The sequence below is a fragment of the Cavia porcellus genome, unplaced genomic scaffold (genome assembly GCF_034190915.1).
Source record: "Cavia porcellus strain 051 isolate PalLab524CR breed Dunkin Hartley unplaced genomic scaffold, mCavPor4.1 scaffold_13, whole genome shotgun sequence".
Taxonomy (NCBI): Eukaryota; Metazoa; Chordata; class Mammalia; order Rodentia; family Caviidae; genus Cavia; species Cavia porcellus.
In genome coordinates this window covers 48,130,337-48,154,960 of record NW_026947496.1, presented here as the reverse complement: position 1 = coordinate 48,154,960, position 24,624 = coordinate 48,130,337, and the positions used below count along the sequence as shown (strand labels likewise).

Here is a 24,624-nt window from a genome sequence, read left to right as displayed (position 1 = left end):
TCTTCATGAATCTGGTTAGGCGCTTAACTATTTTATTTATTCTTTCACAGAACCAGCTCCCTAATGGTTCCTGTGTACCCTCATCTCACTTTGGTTCTTCTTCAACCTATTGTTCTCCAGACTGGAGACACTTTGTCCTGGAGTAACTGAGTTGCTGGCACTCACAGCTCCATCATTTTGCCTTACCAAGATAAGTACTTCTAAAATACATAGTTAAAAACCGTTTTTCACATAGTAGTACAATTACAGAACAATTCCTTACTAACATTAGATTCAGTGTTCACATACTTCCCTGACTTATTTGTTTTTATCTACTATTTGAATTAGAGTAAATAAGATTTAGATTAACTTTTTGTTTGTGTGATGCTGGCAGTTGAACCCAGGGCCATACATATACTACACAGGTACTTTATCTGTGAACTATATCCCAATCTTAATGATATCTCTGAAGTTTCTTTTAATTCATAGACTCCCCTTATAGTTTTTTTGGGGGGAGTGCATTATTTTTTATTGTAAAAGAAACTCATTTTTTTCTTCTGTTGAGCTTTTCACTTCACGGATATTCAAGATTACATCCATAGTATCATTACCGTGTTCCTCATTCCTTGTATTTCTGGTAAGTTTGTGGGTAGATCTAAAAGCCTGATTAAATTTGTATATTTTTGACTGTGTACTTTCTTCAGAAAGTATGTAATGTCTTTTGTGATAGTCACCACTTAGATCTAGTTTTTCATTGGGTATTATAAAGCAGTGTTATTATACCTTTATCAGTTCTCTTTGTTAACTAGAATATGTATGTAAAGAAAATTTCCCACACCAACCATTTGGCTTCTCCAATGTACTGATTTATCATAAAGATAGGACAAGTAACCCTTCCTTTTTTAATTAATAAGTTTAATTCATTAGCATTCTCCAAAATTGTTATGCAGATTTATTTGTTTGTTTATTTATTTGGTCTTTTTCTTTTTTATCGGTACCGGGGATCGAACTCATGACCACACACTTGCAAGGCAGGCACTAATGCCTGCTGAGCTAAATCCCCAGCCCCCTGTTAAACAGATTTAATGCAGTCCTGATCAAAATTCTAACAGCATGTCTCACAAAATCAGAGAAAGCAATCCTAAAATTCATTTGGAACATAAGAGTCCTAGAATAGCAAAGGGAATTCTGGGCAACAAAGCAAGGCAAGGGCCATCACAACCTTGGCTTGAAATTATACTACAAAGCTACTGTCTTGGTTACTTTTCTCTCATTGCTGAGATAAAATACCTGATGCCCAAAATTAGGAAAGACTTATTTTTCTTACAGTTTTTTTTTTTTTTTTTTTTTTTAAATCGGTACCAGGGATTGAACTCAACGACCACGTGCTTGCAAGGCGGGTGCTTATGCCACTGAGCTAAATACCCAGCCCCTTTTCTTACAGTTTTTGGAGATATCAGTCCATATTCAGCTGGCTCCAAGGCAGTGTGGCATGGCTAAGGGGCAGCTGTTCATGGTGGCCACAAGGAACAAGGACGAAAGGGCAAAGGGAAAGCATACCTCCTTACCTCCTTTATATTATATGCCGGCTGCCCATCCCTGGGTGGGTGCAACTCTCACACCACCAGTCCCAGCACTAGACAGTGAACCAATCACAAACACTAGATTCTCCATGGCTGCATGCAGCTTGGGAGAACACCAAGACATAAACCATAACAGCTACTATGATAAAAGCAGCATGATACTGGCAGAAAAACAGACCTGAGGATCAGTGGAACATGTTAGATGATGCAAAAACAAGCCACCTTATCTTTGACAAAGGTATCAAATAACCTTTCCTGGAAGAAAGACAGCCTCTTTAATAACTGGTGCTGGAAAAACTGGTTTTCTCTAAGAGAAATGGTTTTTTTCTTTCTAATATTTTCATGAACTCAGTACTAGTATTCCTTTTGTTTCTTTCTCTTGCTAATTGCTCTGGCTAGTGTTTCCAGAACTATATTGAATAAAAGTGGTGATAGTGGACATGCTTGTCTTGTTCCTGATTTTAGAGCAAAAGCTTTTAGTTTTTTCCATTTAGTATGAAGTTGACTGGTGGTTGTCATAGATGGCTTTTATCAGATAAGGAGAAAGACTATCTATTCCGTTATTCTGTAGGATTTTTATCATGAATGGATGTTAAACTTTGTCAGTTTTTCCGCATCTGTTGAGATGGTCATGATTTTTGTCCTTGGTTCTGGTAATATGGTGTATTACATTTATTGATTTGCGTGTGTGGAACCATCCCTGCACCCCTGGGATGAATCCTACTTGGTCATGGTGTATTGCCTTCTTGATGATTTGCTGCATTCTGCTTGCCAGTATCTTACTGAGAAATTTTGCATCTGTGTTCATAGGGAGATTGACCTGCCGTTTTCTTTCATGGTTAAGTTCTTTTGTGGTTTTTTTGGTATCAGGGTGATGTTTGCTTCCAGGAATGAGTTTGGGAGTCTTGCTTCCCTTTCACTTTCATTAAGGTTTGAGAAAGAGCAGCATTAGATCTTTCTCAGATTTCTTGTAGAATTCAGCAGTGAATCCATTAGGGCCTGGGTATGTTTTTAAATTATATTTTCAATTTCATTGATTGAAATTTGTTAACTGATACTGGTTTATTAAGAATTTCTGTATCTTCTTGATTTAGCTTTAGTAATTCATTTGTATCTAGGAATCCATGCATTTCTTCTGTTTTCCATCTTACTAGAATACAGATTCTCAAAGTGAGTATAGGTGATCATCTGGATTTCTGCAGAATCTGCTGTGATTTCACCCTTTTCATTTCTAATTGCATGGATTTGTCTTTCTTGTTTTGATAAGATTGGCTAGGTATTGTTGATTTTATTTAATCTTTCAAAGAACTAACTCTTCACTTCATTGATTTTTTGCATTGTTTTCTTATTCTTTCTTCATTGCTTTCATTTTTGCTCTGATCTTTATGATTCTCTCCCTCATACAAGCTTTGTGCTTAACTTGATCCTTTTCTAGAAGCTTGAGGTTCAACATCCAGTTGTTTATATGAGCTTGTTCTGTTTTCCTGATACGGGTATTCATCTCTATAATTTCCCTTGTAAGACTGCTTTGTGTCCCATTAAGTTCCAGTATGTTGTTTTGGCATTATTATCTAATTTCTTCTTGAGTTTCACCTGTTACCCAGGAGGGTGTTGTTTAATTTCCATGTGTTTATAGAGTACTTGTGATTTCTTTTGCATTGATTTCCAATTTCATAGCACTATGGTCTGATAATATTTGTGGGATAATTTCAATTCCTTTGCATTTACATAAGCATGTTTTCTGACCTAATATGTACTCTATTTTGAAGAACATCCTATGTACTAAGGAGAAAAATGTATATTTTCTTATTGTGGGGTGAAACACTGTAGATATTACTAATTAAGTCATTTTTTCAAATGTTTTGTTCTAATATTTCATTGTTGATTTTTTTTGTGTGTAGTTATCTGTTTGTGAAAATGGGGACCTCATACCCTTTATTTGATTTTTCTTTACAATGGGGACCTCATACCCTTTATTTGATTTTTCTTGTCTGTTACTAATCATTTTCCATAGTTGGGTGCACTGGTTGGGTACACATACAGTTATGATTGTTACCTCTTCCTCTTGGTTGTTCTATTACCCGGATTTAATAACCTTTTTCTCAAAGCAGTGAGTGGCTTTGTTGCTAGTATTTAGAAACTTTAGGAAATGACTTCTCAGAGGTGTCTTCCATGTATAGTGGCCTTTGGGTTTTGAGTCTGTTGCGGGATCCTATGTCTTTAATTTTGAGGAGATGAAGAGTTGTTGCCTATTTGGCTATTTGTATTTTTGTTTGTTTGTTTTATGACCTTTAGGGAGTCTCAGTTGTGGTATAGCAAGAACAACTGGTTAAACAGTTTTGTCACTTTGGCTAAAGTGGTACAGTCAGCAATAACAGTAGCATGAAACACAGCCTAGAAAATGACAAAATGAAGTAATTATTAATTTGCCACCTTTAAGTTTGTGGTTCTCTAACACAATCTCAAATGAGCCAGAAAAATGTATATAGTAAATAAGCCCTCACTATAGCAGTTTTACACTCAGTGAGGGAAATTTAAAAGAGGTTAGGGGGCAAAAATAGAGAAACGGAAGAGGAAAATATTAGAAGCAAGACTGGAGAACAAAAGGATCATTGAAATGCTGAGTAGCTGATGCAAAAGACAGGATGGAAAGAGGAGACTAAAATAAGAGAAGAGAAAAACAACAAAAAATTAGAACCCATGCAGGTTCAACTCATATGAAAACAAGAACAAACAAAAAAACAAAAAGGGAAAAATAATTTTTAAAATGTCTACTTAAAGTGTGCTTCTGGTGTCAGTGGTAGATATTGTGGACAGACAGTTCAGATGCTTGTCAGTGAATCCCAGCAAGACAGCAGTACCTTAAACTGGGTAGTGGATAATCCTAAGGAGCCTACACCTTTATTTCCACGAAAGTTCAGGCTTGTTTTTGGCTATAAGGTTGGAAACAGACCCATTCAATTTCACCTCCTGTGGGTTTGAACTTGGTGGAGCCACTAGATGGTGCCAGCAGTGTTTTGTGTACTTTTGAGATCCTTGAAACTGACAGAGAATGGAAAACAAGTACGAGCCTCAGAACATGAGAACAAATATGAGCTATAGTCCTTCCCAAATACCAGTAAAAGCTAACTACTTATGATTACTGTTAGTATACAGAGATTGAAAAGAACACGTAGGGCAGATTAATAGCTATACTGTCTATCAAATGCTCCAGTTGTGACTGAACCGTAAACCGTCATGTAGGAGTTATTCAGATAAATGAATGAAGATATAGTGGACACTACCACTACTACTTCCACCTTCTGTATCTTGGACCACCTGTAGGGGTGAAATTTTAGGGGTTCTTACTTGAGCGCTCCCCCCATAATGACTCAACATTATGAAGGATCTGCCACCACTTCAAGGCTTTTGAAGCAATTAACAAAGGCCAGACAACTCTATTGTCCGTAAAATTAGCATTGCCCCCTCAGTTGTTCATTTGCTATCACTAGCACTTAAAGCACTGCCTTACTGCTGACCCTTATCTGTAGTCCATACTACCATTTTACCAGTGAATGATCCCACTCTAGAGTTGCATGCTTTGTGTCTCTACGACCATTTTCATTATTAATACCTTAGCGTAATTTCCTCCAGCAGTCAGAGCCTGAAATGCAGTCTCACTGACAAGTGTTCTACCTTGAGGTATGATAGCAAAGATTGGGGTGCAGAAGTAAAATAGAAGAGGCTTATTTGGGGGTCATAATTAAGTCACCACTGTGGGCAGCTGGAGTTTGTCTTGCTGGGACCCACTGAAGAGTTATGTAAAAAATACCACAAAATTGTTTTCTGAAGAGAATGAAGAGGGGAGCTTATTATCCACCAGCCCATGTGCTCCCTTAGTCAGTGGTGGACCTTGAAGTACTCATCGCTCATACTTCTAGGTTATGCATAACAAATTATACCTAGCAGGATCGTAGAAGGCAAAGGATACTTAGTGCAGCTGAGGCAAGCTGCTATGAGGCCACACCTTTGGGGAAGCTGGCTGCTACAGCAATGACTGAAGTCATAGTGGGCTGAGAAAAAAGCTGGGCTTTGAATTTAGTAGAGTTTTGTCTTCAACTAAAGTTTAGAGAAAATGAGAGGAATCCCACCCAATATGCTATTATATAAGCTTAAATGGTCTTACATCATACTGGAAATTACTTGTTATCTTGTGTATTTGAGCTGAAGTCACCACTCAGAGGATATGCACCCTATTTGCTGTTAGTGTTTAAAAAAACCATTGCTTTGAAAATACCAAATCTCTTAGTGTATCAAGACTATTTTGTATATGTACTTTGTTTCATATTTAATTGATCTTTTCCTCAAATTCCTTTTTTTTTAAATCTTTTTGAAGCAGGGTCTTGCTATGTGGTTTAGGCTGGCCTTGGGCTCACTTTGTAGCCCAGGCTGATCTCGAACTTGCCACAGTCCGCCTGCCTCAGCTTCCCAAGTGCTGGGTTTACAGGAGTGCGCCACCATGCCAGGCTTTACTCAAATTCTTAGTAAAGCTTGGAGACAAATTTTAGTCCTAATGACTTAAAAACTCAAATCTATGTATAACTCCATTACTCATTCTTTTCATAACCAGATAATGTATCCTTTTTCTGTTTTTAACTTTTAACTAGATATTTTGGAACTTTTTTCTCAAAAATTCCAGTTTGCAGTAAATGCTTTTTTTAAGTTAGGAAATCTCTTTTTAATCTACCTTAACTTGAGAGTTTTAAATTGGAATCATTTTCTTATATTTGGAAAAGACCTTATGATATTTCCTATAAACCATGAAATCTTTTTCATACACTAAAAATTATTTTTAACTACATGTTTTACTTAAGCATACAAAATATGAAGACTATACAAAGGCTGAAGATGTGAAATTTTGTAGTCCATGATTAAAAGATCATTTATATAGATATATATTTACACATATATTTCCAAATATAAGAAAAATTATTCTGTGTATATGTATATTTATACATGTATATATTTCTTAGAAATGCAAAGTTGAAAAAGAGGTTGACAACTGTATCTCACAATATTCCATTAGAGGGCAGCAGAGAAGTAGATTTTGTTTTTTGTTTGCCCATGTAATAAAGTTTTCCTACACTGTCAACAGCTTACTGTTTCAGATAAAAATAAATGGTAACAGTATGTAGGCCAAAGGAAGTAATGATTATTCTCAAGCTCAAATTTATTTCTAAATTCCAAACTTTTTCCTGGAGATGTGGCCTCAATAGAGAAAAGAAACAATGTTTATTATTAGTTTCTTCCATCTTTAAAATAGAGATTATAACTACATAGAGTTGATTAAATAAAATAGCATGCATAAAGCTCTAGCACAGAGTAGGACCTTAGATTTCCCTTCTGTTTTTCACTGCCATACTCCAGTTTCCTCCTGAGAAAATTGAGGACAATAGGTTAATAATCTCAGATGACCTTTTCAGCCCTCTGGTTTTTATGGAGCATTGTTGAAAGACTCATGATCTTCTCAGTCCAGTATAAATAAAGATGTTTGCCTCCGCCCCCCAAAAAAGATCTCAGAAGGCTAATTGAACATCCACATGTTATTTGTTCCTTTTTTATAAATGCTGTCTACACTTGTCGTACAGTTAAAGCACAGTCCTACACATACAATGAAACCAACAGTTTAGTGTTGATGAGCTTTAATTTTTTTTTTCAACTGTGTCTCTTAACCATGAGACCCTATTTCGTTTTTGTAGGCTTTCTATTTGTGCATATAAAGACTTCTACCTTAACCTCTTGAGTCTCCAGCTAAAAGAGTAAGGTGAAAACTTTCCTTCAATACCTTGGCCTCACTTCAATGAGAATTTAATGAGGAAAAAAAACAGTTTTGAGAAAGACTTGGGCGAGACACCTATGAAAACTCCTGGCAACTTCTTTTCTAACTCTCACTGTACATAATCCTTTTCCCTTTTGAGACGAACTGCCCATAAAATACTGGCTTTACTTGCACCATTTTTAACTGATGAAGCTAATTGAACCAAACGGTTTACTGGGTTCTAGTCTAGGCTATTCTTTATTATCACTGAGAATTTAGGCAGATCTACTTTCATATTTGTGCAATTAGGGAACTAGATGCCACAGTCTCTAGGTGCTTCCACTGTAATGCTGTGTGGCAAAGTCTTCCACAAATAGTTGTCTGCTCTTAAGGCCAGCAATATTACACATACTGCCCAAGTGTGGTTGAATAATGAAGAACAGATGATGAATATAACCAGTCTTTATGACTTTTAAAAAATAAATTCCAAGCAAAAAGCTGAATCATTAACATCATCTGATACACAAAACATATTGGTTGTTACCCAAGGGTAGTGGTAGCCTCTCCTGAAAGACCTAGCATTATAAGGCAAACGTTAGTAAATTGTATTTTATAGATTATTAGCAGTATTTGTGCCCATTGTTCTTCTCTTTTTAGTCTTCAGTTCCCGTAATTTACCTGTTTATTCCACTGAACTAGCACATTTGAGATCTTCATTAAGCTTGTAATCACTAAATGATGGTTTTTTTTTTTACCTTCCTTAATCTCTTTGTCATAATTAACACCATTTATTTCCTTGACTGCTTGCTTTCCCTCTTCCCCTCTGACTGTTCCTTTTAGATAATTTTCCTTCACTGGCTCTTTCTCCAAAGTTGAAATCCTTGGACCTGTGTTCTTTTAGTCTAGATTTTTCTCTCCCAGGAATTTCATTCATTCCCAAGGCTTTTCATTCTGATCTCTATGTGGCTTTCCAGACTAAATCTACCTCAGGCTCTTTTATAAGCCCTGTTCAGCATTTCCAGTTGCCAACTGAAGAGTTTCACTTACATGTTCTGCTGCCATTTTGGACTCAGTAAAACTTTATTTCAAAATGTGTTCCTCACTTATTTGCACTTGTAGTTAATGCCTATGTTTAAAATCTTAGGCATCTTTGAGTTCTTTCCTTTCCCAGTGCTCTTACCTTAAGCAAAATTTTAAATACTTCCTTGTAATGTTTGCATTATTTTTCCAGTCATCTTTCCAGCCACATGAAACACCAGCCTCATCTACACAGTGGTGCCTTGGTTTGTGAACTTGGTTTGTGAATTTGTTTTATGATTTTGAGGAAGATGTTTACATTTATATTTGTGTGGGGAGGATTACTGTGGTTGAGTTTGTCACCTGATGCAGTCTGCAAATGGAAGCAAATGTTGCTGAACAATTTTGTTTGTGAACGAATTATAAACAGAAGTGTTCATGAGCCAAGGTTTTACTATCTTATGACAGCATGGCTGCCATTCTCTCTCTCACTCTGCCATTCTCTCTCTGCTCAGTAAAGCTATCTGCACCTTTCTTTCCCTGTATCCTTTGATCTTATTGGTGCAGTGATGGCAAACTTTTTAGAGCTTTCAGTGACAGAAACCTGCTACAGCGTGCATGCTGTAGTTGCTCCACCACTATGTACAGTAAGCTCATTTCTTCAGTCTCCTTGCCCTTTTCTCTTGCTCAAAACCATGAAAAGCATCGCATTCAAAGCCCCACTGAAATAACAACTTACCTTGCAAGACTGCTAGGAGTAATTTTTTTCTCTCAACCCCTGTAACACCGCATAGCTACACAAATTGTTTTGAAGCTGCCTTGTGTTTGTATCTCTTTACATGACCTGCCTTTTCACAGTAGTCTGTTAGCATTTCAGGAGCAGATCATATCTTTTTTTTAATCATGTGTGTATCTAAATAGTGCCCTTTACATAGATTTTTCTTACCCTGATACTAAGAACTGAAATGTCTTTGCAGATTTTTAGCATCGTAGTAGTAAACAGTTAAGATGAAATCTTACAATAAAAATACAGTGCTTGTTTTTAAGAAAATCTGCATCATAACAGGTCCTACCAAACCATCAAAAACAGTATTGTTCCTTAGAGGAAAGTACTTAGCCTAGAAATTTGCAGGCTGTCATAGTGTGACTTCAGATAAGTCACTTCTCCTTCATGAACTTTACTTTACCTGTATAATACATTTTAAGTCTTTGATACTATCTAAATAATACTAAGGTCAGTTAATTTAGAGTCTGTTACACATTTTAAAACAGAAATCACTTTATATATTTATAAAGCATCTAGCATACAGATTTTAAGTTTTAAAACATACAGAGCCTAGCATAGTGGCATACATCTGTAATCCCAGCATTCTGGGAGGCTGAGGCAGGAGGACAACAACTTTGAGCCCAGCCTGAGCAATTTAGTGATGTGGGTGAGAGTGTGTCTTAAAAAAGCATTAGTAGTTCACTGTAAAGGCCCCAGGTTGAATCCCCAAAGCTGGAAAAATTAAGACAATTTTTTTTAAAAGTTGCTTTATTAAACTCTGTCCTAGGTAGTAGAGTTTTTTTTTTTTTCTATCTGTCTTTTTAAAAGGTCCCATCTAAATGCTACAGTAGATAACTAAGAAGTTTTTCTTTAAGAATGCTTTTTAAATCTGGGAGAGATAGTAACCCAGTACCTTTCCCACCTGTCGTCTTCCTGTAGAAATTCCAAGCCTATTGATGAAGAGCTTTCTCCTGCAGAGCTCAAACTAAGAACAGAACTGGTTGCACTCTTGCTGTTTGAATCCCCACTTTATATGTACCACTTTTGTAATCTTGAGTAACTATTTGTAAGAGGACAGTATGTAATCATCTAGTGATTTCTTACTGTTTATTTTTTCTTTGAAAGTATGTATTATTTCTACCCGGTTTCTGTTTAGTCTTTCTTTAAATAAAATTAAAAAAAAAAAAGAAAAAAAGAAGCCTAGGTGCGCCCAGCTGTCAAGAGCCACATCACGTGGGTGTTGGTCTGCTCCGGAGCGCGCCGGCAGCGGCCCCGCCCCGAGAGTCTGAGGTCTGCGTGCCTGCTTCCTAGGCTCAGAAGCGGCCAGCTCCGCCAGTAGTGGGAGGCATGGGTGCATGGCTGCCGGCCGGAGGCTGAGCACTCCGAAGAGAAGCCCGTGCGCCTGAACGGTGCTTTCGTACAGGACTGACTCGTGTGTGGATTAATTTGAAAGGTTGAAAGGGATACTTGGTAAAGCATGGTGGCACATGATGAGACTGGAGGTCTCCTACCTATTAAAAGGACTATACGAGTCCTAGATGTTAATAACCAGTCCTTCAGAGAACAAGAGGTAAGATGATGAGAAACAGGCCAAAGGAATGTTGTTTAACTTTTTAAGAGTTGTAACTTATTAACTATAATTTTAAATTTATTAAAACTTGAAGTGTATGACTTTGATTTACATGCAAGCTTGAAGTGTGTTAAGGAACCGTGGCCTAAATTTAAATAAATTTATACATAACATAACTTGAATATATAGAACTTATATGTAAAAATTTTTTAAATGTTTCTCTAGTTAAGTATTTGTTGTTTTGATATTTAATATACTATTTTAACATGAATGCTTAATGTGGCTCTGTTTTAATTTGAATTTATATATTTACATTATCAAATCTTAGTCTTTTTTTGTGTGTGTGTTTTTCCTTTTTATCGGTACCGGGGATTGAACTCATGACTGCCTGCTTGCAAGGCAGGCGCTTATGCCACTGAGCTAAATCCCCAACCCCTAATCTTAGTCTTAATAGACTAAATAGGAAGAATAAAAACTTCCAAGTTAATTTTGGTAAACAAATTGCCAGTAATATGTTGTCTGATGTGGTGTGCCTATTTCTCTTTTCACTAAGTTCATTGTATACCTTTTTTTTTTGTTCATAAAGGGTGTGCTAAAATATTTAAACCATTATTCTAACTTTGCTGGTTGTCTGAAGTCATTTTGGCTTTCAAAATTATGAGCATTTATCAAATTCAGGTTACTTTATGTCATTTTAAATGTTGACAGCTGATTTTATACTATATAGTATATGTAGTATAACTGCAATGTTTGTACTCTTGATATTTACTGCATTATCACTTTTGTGATAGAAATAGTGTTCCTATATTCAACTAATTGTATACCTGTTGATGTGATGGTGGTTGGTGGCTATATACATAGGTCAAAACTTATATGTGATTGTACATGTTAAATATGTACACTTCAGTGGATATCCCAGTAAAGGTGTATGTCCAACATACACTTTTTCGGAGTTAAAGTAGCTACCATTTTTAGGAGGTATATTTTGCTTTGGTGTGGTTTGGTTGTGGTTCTGATAGTTTGGTTTTTGCTTATGTGCTTCAGTTTTCTCAAATACCTATGCATTTTCTTTGAGTAGAAGGCTTCTTTCATTATCATCAGTGAAATACTAAAACTGACTATGTTTTTAAAACTAACCTTAGAGTTAGGATATAGCTTAGTAGTAAAGCACTTGCCTAGTGATTCGTGAGGTCTGGGATGGGGGCTTTTTTTCTAGTATCACATATAGGCCATGTTTTTGGCATACTTTATTTCAAAGTTTAAAACCAGGAGTGTTGTCACAATTTTAGACTATCAATATGACCTTAATAATTTGAATATTTACACTTGTAAGTAGGAAGAGAAGAAATCCCATGTGGTTATAACTCATTTTTAATCTTTTTAAAAATAACTATTTTTTATTCTGATGTTAAAGTTTTTGCCAGGTTAGGAGAGATTATTTATCTAGTGACTTAAAACAAGTAAACCAAGACACATACTGCTTGTGTCAAAATATGACTGACTATAGAAAAGTACTTTTAAAAGAATGCCTGTAAAAGTAGCATCGTTAGGGGAAAAAAAAACTTTTTACAGAAAGCTAAATTCACAACAGGGTTTTTCCATGTTGTATAATAGCCTGATGTAAAGGTAGATTTCCTGTGTTAATACATATTATTGCCTATCTAGATACATAATCTGATTAAAAATTAACCTAAATAAACAATATAAACTCAGATTGAGAGCACTGGGTTTTTTTCCCCTCCAAGTGAACTTTGGCCCTAGTGAAAGATTGCCTACAGTAGAAAGTTCCTTGAGCATGTGAATTTTGTTGATATTCTTTTGTTTGTTTCCATAGACTTACAGGTTGTCTTTTGAGGGGAGTGTATTGTTTCAGTATCCCCATCTGTTAAGTTTCTTGTATTCATCATAATAATGTTTCCAGCACTCAAATATAACACAACTATCATTGTGAGAGCCTTAATATTGGTGGTCGTAAATAACTTGCATTCCTCCTCTTTTCTTTCATTACCTCCAAATACTCTACTTGCATCCTGTCTATGGAGAGAGGTAAATCTGGGTACAATACCAATTCTCCAAAAACTTTGTCTTACAAATATCTTGTGACTGTGCAGATGTTTGGATTCTTAATAACCAATTCAAGATCATTAAAATGGTTCACCTGAACTTGTAAAGAAAAACTACTTTTAAAGTTCACAAGGAGTAAGTGTTAGTCTGTATTACAAAAGAGATTTGTTTTTCTCTACCTTTTAGGTGACCCAGTAATACCTCATCCTTATCACTTTTCCACCAAAAAAATTCATTGAAAATGTTCATTTTTTTGAAATACATATAAGCTAAACACTTGTTGTTTATGTGCCAAACATTCTTCTCATGTGTCCTTTTAGTAAGGCAGGAATGTTATTATTGGGTCCCCAAAAGCATGTGCAAAATGTGAAGAGGTGTCTTCCTATTTTCCTTTCCCCTAGACATATTTCCTGAGTTAGCGCCATCCTTCTTATGAAGCACTTTAGACTTGATGAACTCTGAAGAGTAACATAACCATTGTTGAGAAGATTATAGTTGTTTTTAAAGAAAATATTTAACACCATATATGCTTGTCATAATATCTTGCTACCTTAAAGAGGCTGGATAAACAAAATCCATATTAGTTTCAGAAACATGCTTTAGATGTGTTTACATTAAATTATCTAAACTGTAGTTTTCATTTTAAATATTGCATAATTGTTAATTACCAGAGACTAACAGTTGTGTACTAGTCCTATAATGAAAAGAATTTTTTTATCATTTTATGTTACGTAATAATATTAAAAGTTTGTTTTTCTACAAACTCAATTATTAATTTCTCCTTTCAAGTTCACTGGGAGGTAAAGCATCTTTCCAAAGACTTTTACATTGAAATTAAATAGTTTATGATTTACTGGAAAGTCAAATTTGTTACACTTTAAACAAGGAAGAGGACCTGACCTTTGTTTCCAAAAAGCAGAACAGAACTTTCTGACAACTGCTTTGTTTCAAGTTAATGTTGGCATATCTTACTTTGTGAGGTAATTCTATCGCCATTTAAACAGGAGACTCTTTGTACTGTCTTTACTAAATGGAAAGGAATGCCTTGTGCTGGCCTCTGCACACCCATGTGTCACTCAGTCTGCACAGATGTGTGAGGTAAAGGCATTCACACATGTCCTCCACAGCACAGTGTGTGCCATTTTGCTACATATCTCAAAAGTTTTCTTCATTTAACACGTGCACAGTATTGGCTTTATATCCAAAGTTTACTTTATATATAAAGCTAATTATTTGGGGAGTGGGAGGAGTGGTCTACAACCTATTTCTTAAAGTCTTCAAAGTTTTAAATTCTTTTTATCTATAAGCCTTTTTACTTCAGCAGTTCATATTCTTTTCTGATACACATGTATACATTTAGGAGATTTGATAAATCTAATTACTTTGGGGGATACTCAAGTCATTTAAGTTTCTTTACAAACAGTTTAAAAGTTTCTCTCAATTCTTCAGTTATTTGAAGTGGTTTCTTCACCCTTTTTGATATGACTTTATCCAAGTCAAAGATTTTTTTAGAAAAAGTATTTCTTCTGTTTTTTAATCCTCACAATAACTTTGTAAGAGAAGTTCAGATTTTAACCTTGTAAATCACCCCCCTGCCTTGGCTGGAACACGGTTTTATCCATTCCAGTTTCATACATGCTTATTCTTTTCTGTATGCACATGTATACATTTAGGAGATTTGACAAATCTAATTACTTTGGGGGATACTCAAGTCATTTAAGATTTCTCTAAATGAAATAGTTAATAAGATTATATAATATCTGGTGTTTGCTTTAAAATATACAAGTAACAGGCAAAGATAAGCAAGTTGTTATACAGCAAACTGATGAAACTGACTGATAGATACATGGAATCCATTATTCTCTGCTTCAAGAAGATACGAAATTTGTCATCATAATAAGGCTTTTAAAAAATTTATTTTCCAAAAAGAAATTTATTTTCTTTGTTTTAATGATAGTCTTTCTCCTTTCCAGTTTAATATTTGTTATGTTTTCAAAGTGATATTGTTTTTTATTTTATTTATTTATTTATTTATTTATTGGTACCAGGTATGGAACTCACGACTGCCTGCTTGCAAGGGAGGCACTTATGCCGCTGAGCTAAATCCCCAGCTCCTGTTTTTTATTTTTAATGCTGTTGTTTAGTAATGTTCTATTTTAACTGTGAAGAACATTCATTTTCAGAGTTTAGTGTTTCTGTATCTTACAGTATACAAAAGCTTTTGTGAAAGGAGCTTAACTTTGCTCAGACTTGCATGAAATCATTATATGTAAACACATTTAATGTAACTTTTTTTTTTTTTTTTTTTTTATTTAAACAGGAACCAAGCAATAAAAGAGTTCGACCTCTAGCTCGGGTCACATCTTTGGCAAACTTAATCTCTCCTGTAAGAAATGGAGCAGTCAGACGTTTTGGTCAAACAATACAGGTAATAAAGAGGGGAAGGGAAAGTAAAGTAGTTTAAAAACTTTTTATATAAACCTGAAATGTATTATATTCTTTAAGCTGTAAAACCCTGTCTGCATTACTGTACTTAAGTGTGTTGGGGGGGGGGGCAGTATACTGGTAAGGAATATTATTATGAGAACAGTGTTTATAAGTAATTTAAATATGGTTTTAAATATGTTAAGATGGTTTTAAGCATTGAAAAATTCTTAGGACCTTTTTTTAAAATTGTATTTCTTTATTTTAAAAAATTATTTTAAAAGGAACTGTAGCCTCCATATCTCATTTTTCTCTTTTGCTCACCTCTTTAAGTCGTTTACCCTTCGTGGTGATCACAGATCCCCTGCCTCTGCCCAAAAGTCATTTAGTAGATCGACAGTCCCAACACCTGCCAAAAGAAGAAGCAGTGTGCTGTGGTCAGAGATGTTAGACATCAATATGAAAGAGTCTTTAACCACCCGGGAAATCAAACGTCAAGAGGTATGCTGATACCATTTTCCAAGTTTCAAGACTCCTGCTTTTGAAAGAATGGGTTTCCAGATGACTAAGAAACTAATTTCCTGTAGAAAAATGAGCTTTCATTTTTGTATTTTAGCAACAACTCATAACACGATGAGCAATACTTGGTGATGGGGTGGTAATCATCAAATTAAACACCTCTGATAGGCAGAAGTATTAGGCAGCCTCTTCTAGAGATCCTATTTTGAATTAATTTTTAAACTATATACTTTAAAAAGAGTTTTTCAAAGCAGTTAAATAATGTAAATATCAATTGTACATAATTTTCCTTGAAAGAATGGCCTCTTATGTTTGCTGGGTATTTTGTAGGCAATATATGAAATGTCCCGAGGAGAACAGGATTTAATTGAAGATCTCAAGCTTGCAAGAAAGGTCAGTAAGTAATCTTTTATTAGAGACCCTAGTTTGTTTGTTTGGTACTGGGAATCGAACTTAGGACCTTGCACTTACTAAGATGCCCTAGTTTTTAAAAATAAACATTATGCAAGTTCTAAAGGGTAAATTCCTTAAAATTTAGAATAGGAAAGTAGAAAGTGTCTACTAGTGAATAGGTGCTTTAGATGAAGTTTAGACGTGTTTCTTCTTATATGAGTATAATGAATAGAGCCTTTGAGAGACTACTATATACTTTAATTTCTTTTATTAAATTCATGCTAGTTTTAGTGTAGTTTGTCAAATGCATTCAGGTTTCTTACCATGTTTTCTTTGCTTGATCTTTGTGTGACTGATCTTTCCCTTTCTGATTAGGCCTATCATGACCCCATGTTAAAGTTGTCTATCATGTCAGAAGAAGAACTCACACACATATTTGGTGATTTGGATGCTTACATACCTCTGCATGAAGGTCAGATATGCTGCTTAACTAAATTGCAGTAACAAGTAATTTTAAATCTAAACGAAAAACATACTGACCTATTTTATATATAAACCTGATGTTCTTTCTGTTTTTTTGTACTTAAGATTTGTTGGCAAGAATAGGAGAAGCAACTAAGCCTGATGGAACAGTGGAGCAGATTGGTCACATCCTTGTGAATTGGGTATGCACTGAGTTGTTGACTCTAGTTAATTTCTTACAGACTTGTCATATTACAGTTTGTGGTGAAATCAGATCAGTTTAACCTCTAAGTATATTTTGCAAACAGATAAGGCATTGAGACAAAACTTATGATGATAATAAAAGTTATAGTCTTTAAAAGAAATTCAATTATAGTAGCTTATCACAAACCTGTTTGTAAATATGTTTCTACATGGAATTCCCTCATATGCTGCTAATAGTCTGTTGCATTCCTTCATTTAAACATCTGAGTGCCTGCTAGATGCTGGACACTGAGGATTCAGTAATGAAAGATGTTTTCTGTATTTATAACTTTGTGAAGGAAGAGTCAAGCCTATCAGTATTGTCAGGGTTAATGATGAGTATGTTAAATGCCCAGATTTCCTGGTAGCACAAATGACTAGCAGCTAAGTGAGGTTGGAGGAAGTAGAAGTTGTGAGTCTTCAGTTGAATATAGCAAATTAGGCAGCTTGTATAAAAGAGCATTCTCACATTAGCCCAGAATATAACTCTCCCATTATCATCTCCAGGAAAATGTCCACAGCTTATTAAAACTCAAGAATAGCTATACTGTTTTTTAGCATTCCATATTTGTAGAGTTATTAATGCATTCAGCCATCCCAGGAATGCACCATACTTTTTGTTTTTTTATTCTTCAGTTACCAGGTTTGAAAGCCTATAAAGACTACTGTAGTAACCAGCTGGCAGCCAAAGCTCTTCTTGATCAAAAGAAACAGGATCCAAGAGTCCAAGACTTCCTCCAGCGATGTCTTGAGTCTCCCTTCAGTCGAAAACTAGATCTTTGGAGCTTCTTAGATATTCCTCGAAGTCGCCTAGTCAAATACCCTTTACTGTTAAAAGAAATTCTTAGACATACTCCAAAAGATCACCCTGATGTGCAACTTCTGGAGGAAGCAGTAAGTAATCCATAACTAACTTTTCAATTGTTTAAGTTCATGTGTTAAGAATACCTTAGAAGAGTACTTCAATCTTTCATATACCAAATCAACATAGTTTTAGTGTTTTTACATGCCTGATAGCACATTATAAGTAATAAAGAGATGTGTCTTTGTTGCACTTAAATTTTTATAATGATAGTTTAGTCAAGGGACTGAATTTTTAATCTGGCCCATACCACTAGGCAGCTTCTGACTTTGGGTAACTTACCCAGTTTGGCTGAGACTGTTTCTTCATCTGTTAACTGAAAGGACTGATTGAATTGATTTATAGACTCCCTTTAAGCTATACAGTTTTATGTGACACTTTACCCTGTAGGAAAGAAAACAGAAGTTAATATATTGAAGTTGTTCATCAATTTATTGGGGTAATTTTTAGGTATTGATAATACAAAGCGTTCTCTCTGATATCAACCTGAAGAAAGGAGAATCTGAGTGCCAGTATTACATCGACAAGCTGGAGTATCTAGATGAGAAGCAAAAGGATCCTAGAATTGAAGCAAGTAAAGTGCTGCTGTGCCATGGAGAGCTAAAAAACAAAAATGGACATGTGAGTACATTTGAGTACTAGTGGGAAATAAGATTTCCTTTTCCCACACTGCTAAACTTTTTACACATTCATTATGAAGTAGATTTGTAAAATATTCAGGAAATAGTGAAAGATCACTGATGTTTATTTTACCTGATCAGCTTTGATAAAGCAAACATTTATTTTTCTGTCACTGGAGAATAAATAGAATGGCTTAAATGTGTCAGAGAAAAATTAGTGGTATTTTTTCAGTTTAAAAATAAACTTACTCATTTGGGTAGGGGTTCCTTTCCAAATTCTGTAATATTTATTATAAAAGCATACCCTTCCGGAAAATTTTTTTTGTATAATTAAGGTAGTAGTTTTTAGGGCTACTTAACAGATTTCTGCAGTAGATTAAATGAAAGCAAGTTTGTTTTACAAATATTAATTACAGAAGTATCTTGCAGGGGGCTGGGGATTTAGCTCAGCGGCATAAGCGCCTGCCTTGCAAGCAGGCAGTCGTGAGTTCAATCCCTGGTACCGATAAAAACGAAAAAGACAAAAAAAAAAAAAAAAAAAAGAAGTATCTTGCAGAACTAAATATAACCATTGAATGGTATTTCCATTCCATTATGTGCGTTTTGAAACACCAATTATAAACTGGGGGTTTCTAGAAAACTTTTTGAAATCTGATGTCTTTGATTTCTATCACACACCTTCATTGTTCTATAAAGGCTTAAATTTGTGTGGACAAAATGGAACCATTAACATTTTACCAGCTTGGATTTTTTTTTTTTTTTGTCTTTTTCATTTTTATCGGTACCGGGGATCGAACTCATGACCGCCTGCTTGCAAGGCAGGTGCTAATGTCGCTGAGCTAAATCCCCAGCCCCATGAGCTAAATCCCCAGCCCCCAGCTTGGATTTTTTAATTGCTACTTTTTAGAAAACTCTGGTATATAATATAGTATTCATAGTCAGGTCTTTGTGATGCCATACTGTTAAACTGTTGCTTACCTGGATAATACACACCAATAAAAAATTTTTTGTACCATCTGAGATTGAATTTTTCATATAAGACATATGTAGTCTTGAAATTAATATTAAGTCATTTATAAAGGGAATCTTATGAAATCAATTTTATAAAATTAATTTCAAATTGTTTTTTAACAGTATTTCAGTCACTTGCAAAGTTCCACATTGAGAGAGAATGTTTTCCAATTTTTCCAGAAACTTTACATTTTCCTGTTTCAAGACATCTTGGTTTTGACTCGGCCTGTTACACGAAATGAGCGTCATTCTTACCAGGTCTACCGGCAGCCAATTCCAGTGCAGGAGCTGGTACTAGAGGACCTGCAGGATGGGGATGTGCGTGTAGGAGGGTCCTTTCGAGGGGCTTTTGGCAACTCAGACAAAGGTAAAATACCACTTTTAAATAGTTTAATGGTACATAGACTGAGAACTACATGAATTTAGTATTAATCTTTAAGAATTCTAAAAATTCAATGATTTCCTTCTCTGATACTTGGTACACTTTGAATTATCAGGTGCTTCACTGCTTAAGTCTTACTACCTTTTTTTCAAAATTTTTTTCCAGCTAAAAATATCTTTAGAGTCCGCTTCCAGGATCCCTCTCCAGGCCAGTCTCACACTCTACAAGCGAATGATGTATTCCATAAGCAGCAGTGGTTCAACTGTATCCGAACCGCCATTGCCCCTTTCCAGCAGGCCACCAGTCCATCAGAGCTTCAAGGTTTGCCAGAGCTCCATGAAGAGGGTGAAGAAAACAACCCCTCTGCAGGGAACCTCCAAGCCCAGAGAAGGGCCTCAATGGTTTCCAGTGTTACACAGGTAGAAGGTGATGAAAATGCATCTGAATGTGGTTTTGGTGTACAGGCAGCAGAAGACTCCAAGAGTGTAAAGGGACATCGAATGCAGTCTGGCTTCCGAAGATCAAGGGACAAAGCGCAGTTAAGTGGCAGACGGAAAGAGACTTTGGTGTAAAGGAATCTCTGTGTATTAACTGGCAAAGAGACTATTTATAAATGTGTACAGTTTTTTTTTTTTTCTCATAATGGGACTATCATAGGATTACTTTGTACCAGTTGTAACATTTTCATGATTTGGGGTGGTTTTTCCTTTCTTTTTAAATTTTATTTTATTTTTTAATGGCAGCTAAAGGTATTCAGATTACAATTAAATTGTGGCCTTTTAAAAAAGATATTTTCTTGGATTATTTAGAACATGCAAGCCTCATATTTTTAATCAGATGAAATATGTATGAGATTAATGAGTTTTCCTGATTGTAGATTCATCATTACTTTTCAGTACAATCAATTGTGATATTTACAGTATATGCTAAAATTCAGAATTTTTCAAATACTGGAATTCTACCAGCATTCTTTGTTAAGCCTTGCATGCAGAATTTAAAATTTTTATATTGGCACCTAAAATTTGCATGAAATATGTTTGAAGTATTTCAAAATTTACAGTGAAATGTAGCTTCCTTGGAAAACAAACCATAAAAGTTAATAAGTTTTCAATTTTATCAACTGGAATGCTTTATGTTAAGCTCTTTTTTTTATGCACATTCCTCATTTTTCATTTATCCTGCCAATTATTTAATTTTTTTATTGTAAAGTAGTTTTTAGTATTTGCTTTTATTTTTTTACTTTGGTGCCTTTTCAATTGGCATGTCTTTAAAAAGTATTTTTCTTTCTGATTAAAATGTGTATGTGTGTGTGAGTGTATATATATATATATATATTTGTGGGTTTTTAAAATCATATTAACTTTACCAAGTGAAACCAAGCCATACTGTTTTTGAGCCAGTTAAGAAAATTACAGTTTTTAAAGTGTAGCATTTTAAGGTGGTGAAAACACATGAAATGATTCAGTATACTTTAGACTACTGAAAGAAAATCACTTCAAGAATTTTGTTGAAAGTTTTAATGTTGTCTGAAAAGCGAGAGGGAAGGTAATTGACTGGTAATAAGTAAAAGGAAAAAAAAAGAGGGACAAAGAAAGTGGTTTTGTCTTCAAGTAAAAATGTCTGGCTGTGCCAGAATGTGAAAGAAGATAGGAAAAGCTCAACTTGAGGGTGCGTAGTAAGTTGTAGAAAGCTTGAGGGGATGTGAATTTTATTTGTCTTGGTTTATAGTACCTGCAAATAACAGGTTTGAAAAGAAACAAATGTGTTCAGAATTTGACAGTATTAGATCAGTTTTGGTAGATTTATTCATAAGATTGGTGAACCTTTACTGCAAAATGTTTCCATTAAAATGAGATTATACTCCAAAAGGGGAGAGGGCAGACTGAAGCCCTTTGTTATCCCAAGTTTATATAATGGTGATAAGTCAGTATTGACTATTATGTGAAATATATTTGCCAGTGGAAATGGAAAATTGGAAAAGACTGTAAATATATCAGTCAAGTGATTTCTCTGTATAAATGAATTATACAATTAAAAAAAGCACACACATAATCACCCTAACGGTTTCTTGCCTGGTGGATATTTTGGGGGCATCTGCCTACACATGTTGATGTGGCAAAGGAGATAGGTAGTAACGTGCATCACAGAAGTTTATAAAAGTCACAGATATATATTAAAAGTAAAATTTCCTTTTTTCAGAAAAGTACAAATTAAATTTAAGCCAGATTTTTAAAAAATCACAAATCTTTAAAGTTCATTGATGAGTAACAGAAAAATTCAATTAATAAATCTTGTGAATTTTGTGAAACTGTTTAAAAATATATTGTATCAAGAAATAGTAATATGCAGAAGACAGCTGAGCATCTGGCTACTTTCTGGATCTGATATTAAAGTTATTAACAAAGCATCCTAACTGATTAGTTTCACATTTTGATTTAGGTATCTCAGATTCCTCACTTTGGAAATTCAAATTCAGAAGTATAGACTCTATCAATGATTGTGTAGTCTGTAACACCAGAAAGCAATAGTTTTAATCCTTTCTGAGAGTGTAACATACAGTAACATTCCCCCTAGAATTACCTTCATTAGTTTTCAAAGTTATAGAAGCAAGTGGTTCTATCTCACAAGATATTGTAAGCAGAATGTTTTATCTGAAACCATTGTCTTCCTTTGATTAACTGATGGGAGCAAACAAGAGTATATGAAATGAATATTATTCAGCAAAAGCATTTATATTTGATAGTGTTGAATGACTTAGCCCAGAAGTTCTCAGACCTGTTTGGGACATCATAATCACCAGGAATGCTTTTTTAAAAAATAAAAGTATCTGGGCCTCACCCCTTATCATCACACACATACCATTTCACTGAATCTAGATCTTGGGGAAGGGGAAATAGAGCTGATCATATTTATGTTTGCAAATGTTCTTTCCTACTAATTTGAATACAGTGAATTCTTAGGGTCAACACTTAATCATTACTCATCTAGCTAATATCCTGCATATAAGTGATATAAAAGTGTGAACATATATCTATCCTCCCAGATTGCCTTAACCTTTTAGAATTGGACCTGAAGAGTCTGATCTTAACCTCCTTCTAGTAGGTATGACTGTATATTTACAGCAAAGAATAGTCTCTACTTGTAAGGTCTTCAGCTCTGTGTTTCATCTCAGGTTGTGTGTACATAAAGTGCTGAACTAATTCGTTAATTCACCCTGAGATTTATTAAGAAATATCTCCACTGGCCCTCTTGAGTATTCAGCGGCTTTTGTGTTACTTACTGCTTTTCTGAGTGTGCAGATCTGGGACAATACTCATTTATTCTCAGAAGATGCATAGCTAACTGTAATATTAATCACTGATTTCACAGTCATTAGAAAATGCCTAGTTAAGGCTCACATCTATGAGTTTTGATGACTTAAGATGAAGAAAGTCCTAAAATGGCTATCTAATAGTTTGTTTTCATCATACGCCTCATTGGAAATGCTTACCTATCCCTAGAGATGAAACTGATTGGTGGGAAATATGTCTTTGTTAATTTAGAAGTGCTGAGGTTTTGAAGCAGATGATATAATCACAAACTTGAGTGTCTTTAAATTGGTATGACATAGCTGGCAGTGTGGCTCATTATTAGAGCCCTTGTCTCGCATCTGAAGTCCTGGGTTCAGTCCCCAGCACTGCATTAAAAGATAAATGGGCATGAAAGAATATCTATAAAGGCTAATATTCATTTGACTATAGAACCTTGTTCCCCTGAGAGGAATGTCCTAACAAATGCATTTCCTTAAATCTAGAGGAAGTCTAGAACTGGATCTAGAGGAGTTTTGAATTTTTCTACAGTCTGAACAATCCCCAGAAATAACTGCAGGACTGGTTTGTGGATAGATGAATGATTACACAAATCCATTGGTATTTAAACACATTTAGTGCATGAGCATTTTGAGAATCTTAATAAAGCTGTGGATCCTTTTGCCAGGAAAATGTGCATATATGCTAACACATCTGCACAACTTAGGAAATTCAGGGTTACTCCCCAAACCTTTCTGTGGACTCCCAAGTTCAGATCTGCTCAGGTCTGCCCTCTAAGAGGGCAGAACTCTAAGAATCTGCTGGAGAACTAGGATTTGCTTTGTCAGTGTGGATTCTCAAAGCACTGATAATTAACCATGCTCTGTTAGTGATAAGTGAAAACTCATACACTTCTGTCTGGGTCTCTAAGCCATACTTAAGACATATTCTACTGCCTGGATATAGTTTTCTTTAAAATAATCATACCTGTTTTATAGAATACTTCGTTTGATATCACATAGTCCTAGCTTCAGAATCCTGTTCCTTTTTGATCCTTGTTCTCTCCAGAAACATCTGTCTTCTGTTTTCCCAGAATATGGGCTACTTGTGAAGTGATAAGTATGGACTGAGTAAACTGAGCTCCTATCCTGAACATGAAGTGACACTGTCTAGTAACTAGTTACACAGATGTCTCATGATGAACATGGTGTGTATTTAAAAGTATATAATACAATTGTCCTATCAGGATAAACTCCAGTGGATTAAACTCTTCAAATATATTTGAAAATAGCTTCATAATGATTTTTTAAAATAATAAACTTTTGATCCCTTTTGGAATATCTCAGAGAACCACCTTACTGCTTGAAAACTGGTAAATAATCATGCATTTATCCAACCTTTTCTTATACAGACTATCCCTCAGGTAACCAAATAGGTAAGGAAAGATTCTCTGCATAGCAGAAACCTTTCTGATATTGAAGGAGTCACCATCTTGTAACTCATGGGAACCCAGATCGACTTGGACATTGATTGTGAATAAGAACCCAACACAGGCAGGCAGATACCATTGCCTCTTGAGAGAAGTACATACAATCCAAGCAGCCCTATAAGAAGGTCAAGCAGGTCGATGTGGTGATGCATATAT

General features: G+C 35.1%; 1 protein-coding gene across 2 annotated transcripts in view; it reads left to right on the top strand.

Annotated features, from left to right (window-relative positions):
• The window catches only part of Net1 (neuroepithelial cell transforming 1), a 43,156-nt gene extending 21,403 nt beyond the window's left edge, over nucleotides 1–21,753 (top strand). Inside the window, exons 1-10 of one of the 2 annotated variants that reach the window (XM_003473428.5) lie at nucleotides 10,442–10,712; nucleotides 15,097–15,204; nucleotides 15,534–15,701; nucleotides 16,050–16,112; nucleotides 16,488–16,584; nucleotides 16,701–16,777; nucleotides 17,454–17,711; nucleotides 18,130–18,300; nucleotides 19,491–19,677; nucleotides 19,858–21,753. In XM_003473428.5, the coding sequence (XP_003473476.1) occupies nucleotides 10,620–10,712; nucleotides 15,097–15,204; nucleotides 15,534–15,701; nucleotides 16,050–16,112; nucleotides 16,488–16,584; nucleotides 16,701–16,777; nucleotides 17,454–17,711; nucleotides 18,130–18,300; nucleotides 19,491–19,677; nucleotides 19,858–20,264 (1,629 nt within the window). In that variant the 5' untranslated portion in view covers nucleotides 10,442–10,619 and the 3' untranslated portion in view covers nucleotides 20,265–21,753. Of the gene's footprint in view, nucleotides 1–10,441; nucleotides 10,713–15,096; nucleotides 15,205–15,533; nucleotides 15,702–16,049; nucleotides 16,113–16,487; nucleotides 16,585–16,700; nucleotides 16,778–17,453; nucleotides 17,712–18,129; nucleotides 18,301–19,490; nucleotides 19,678–19,857 lie in introns of those variants that run through there. The other variant, XM_003473429.5, reaches the window with a different exon arrangement.
• The last annotated feature ends 2,871 nt before the right edge of the window (nucleotides 21,754–24,624 follow it).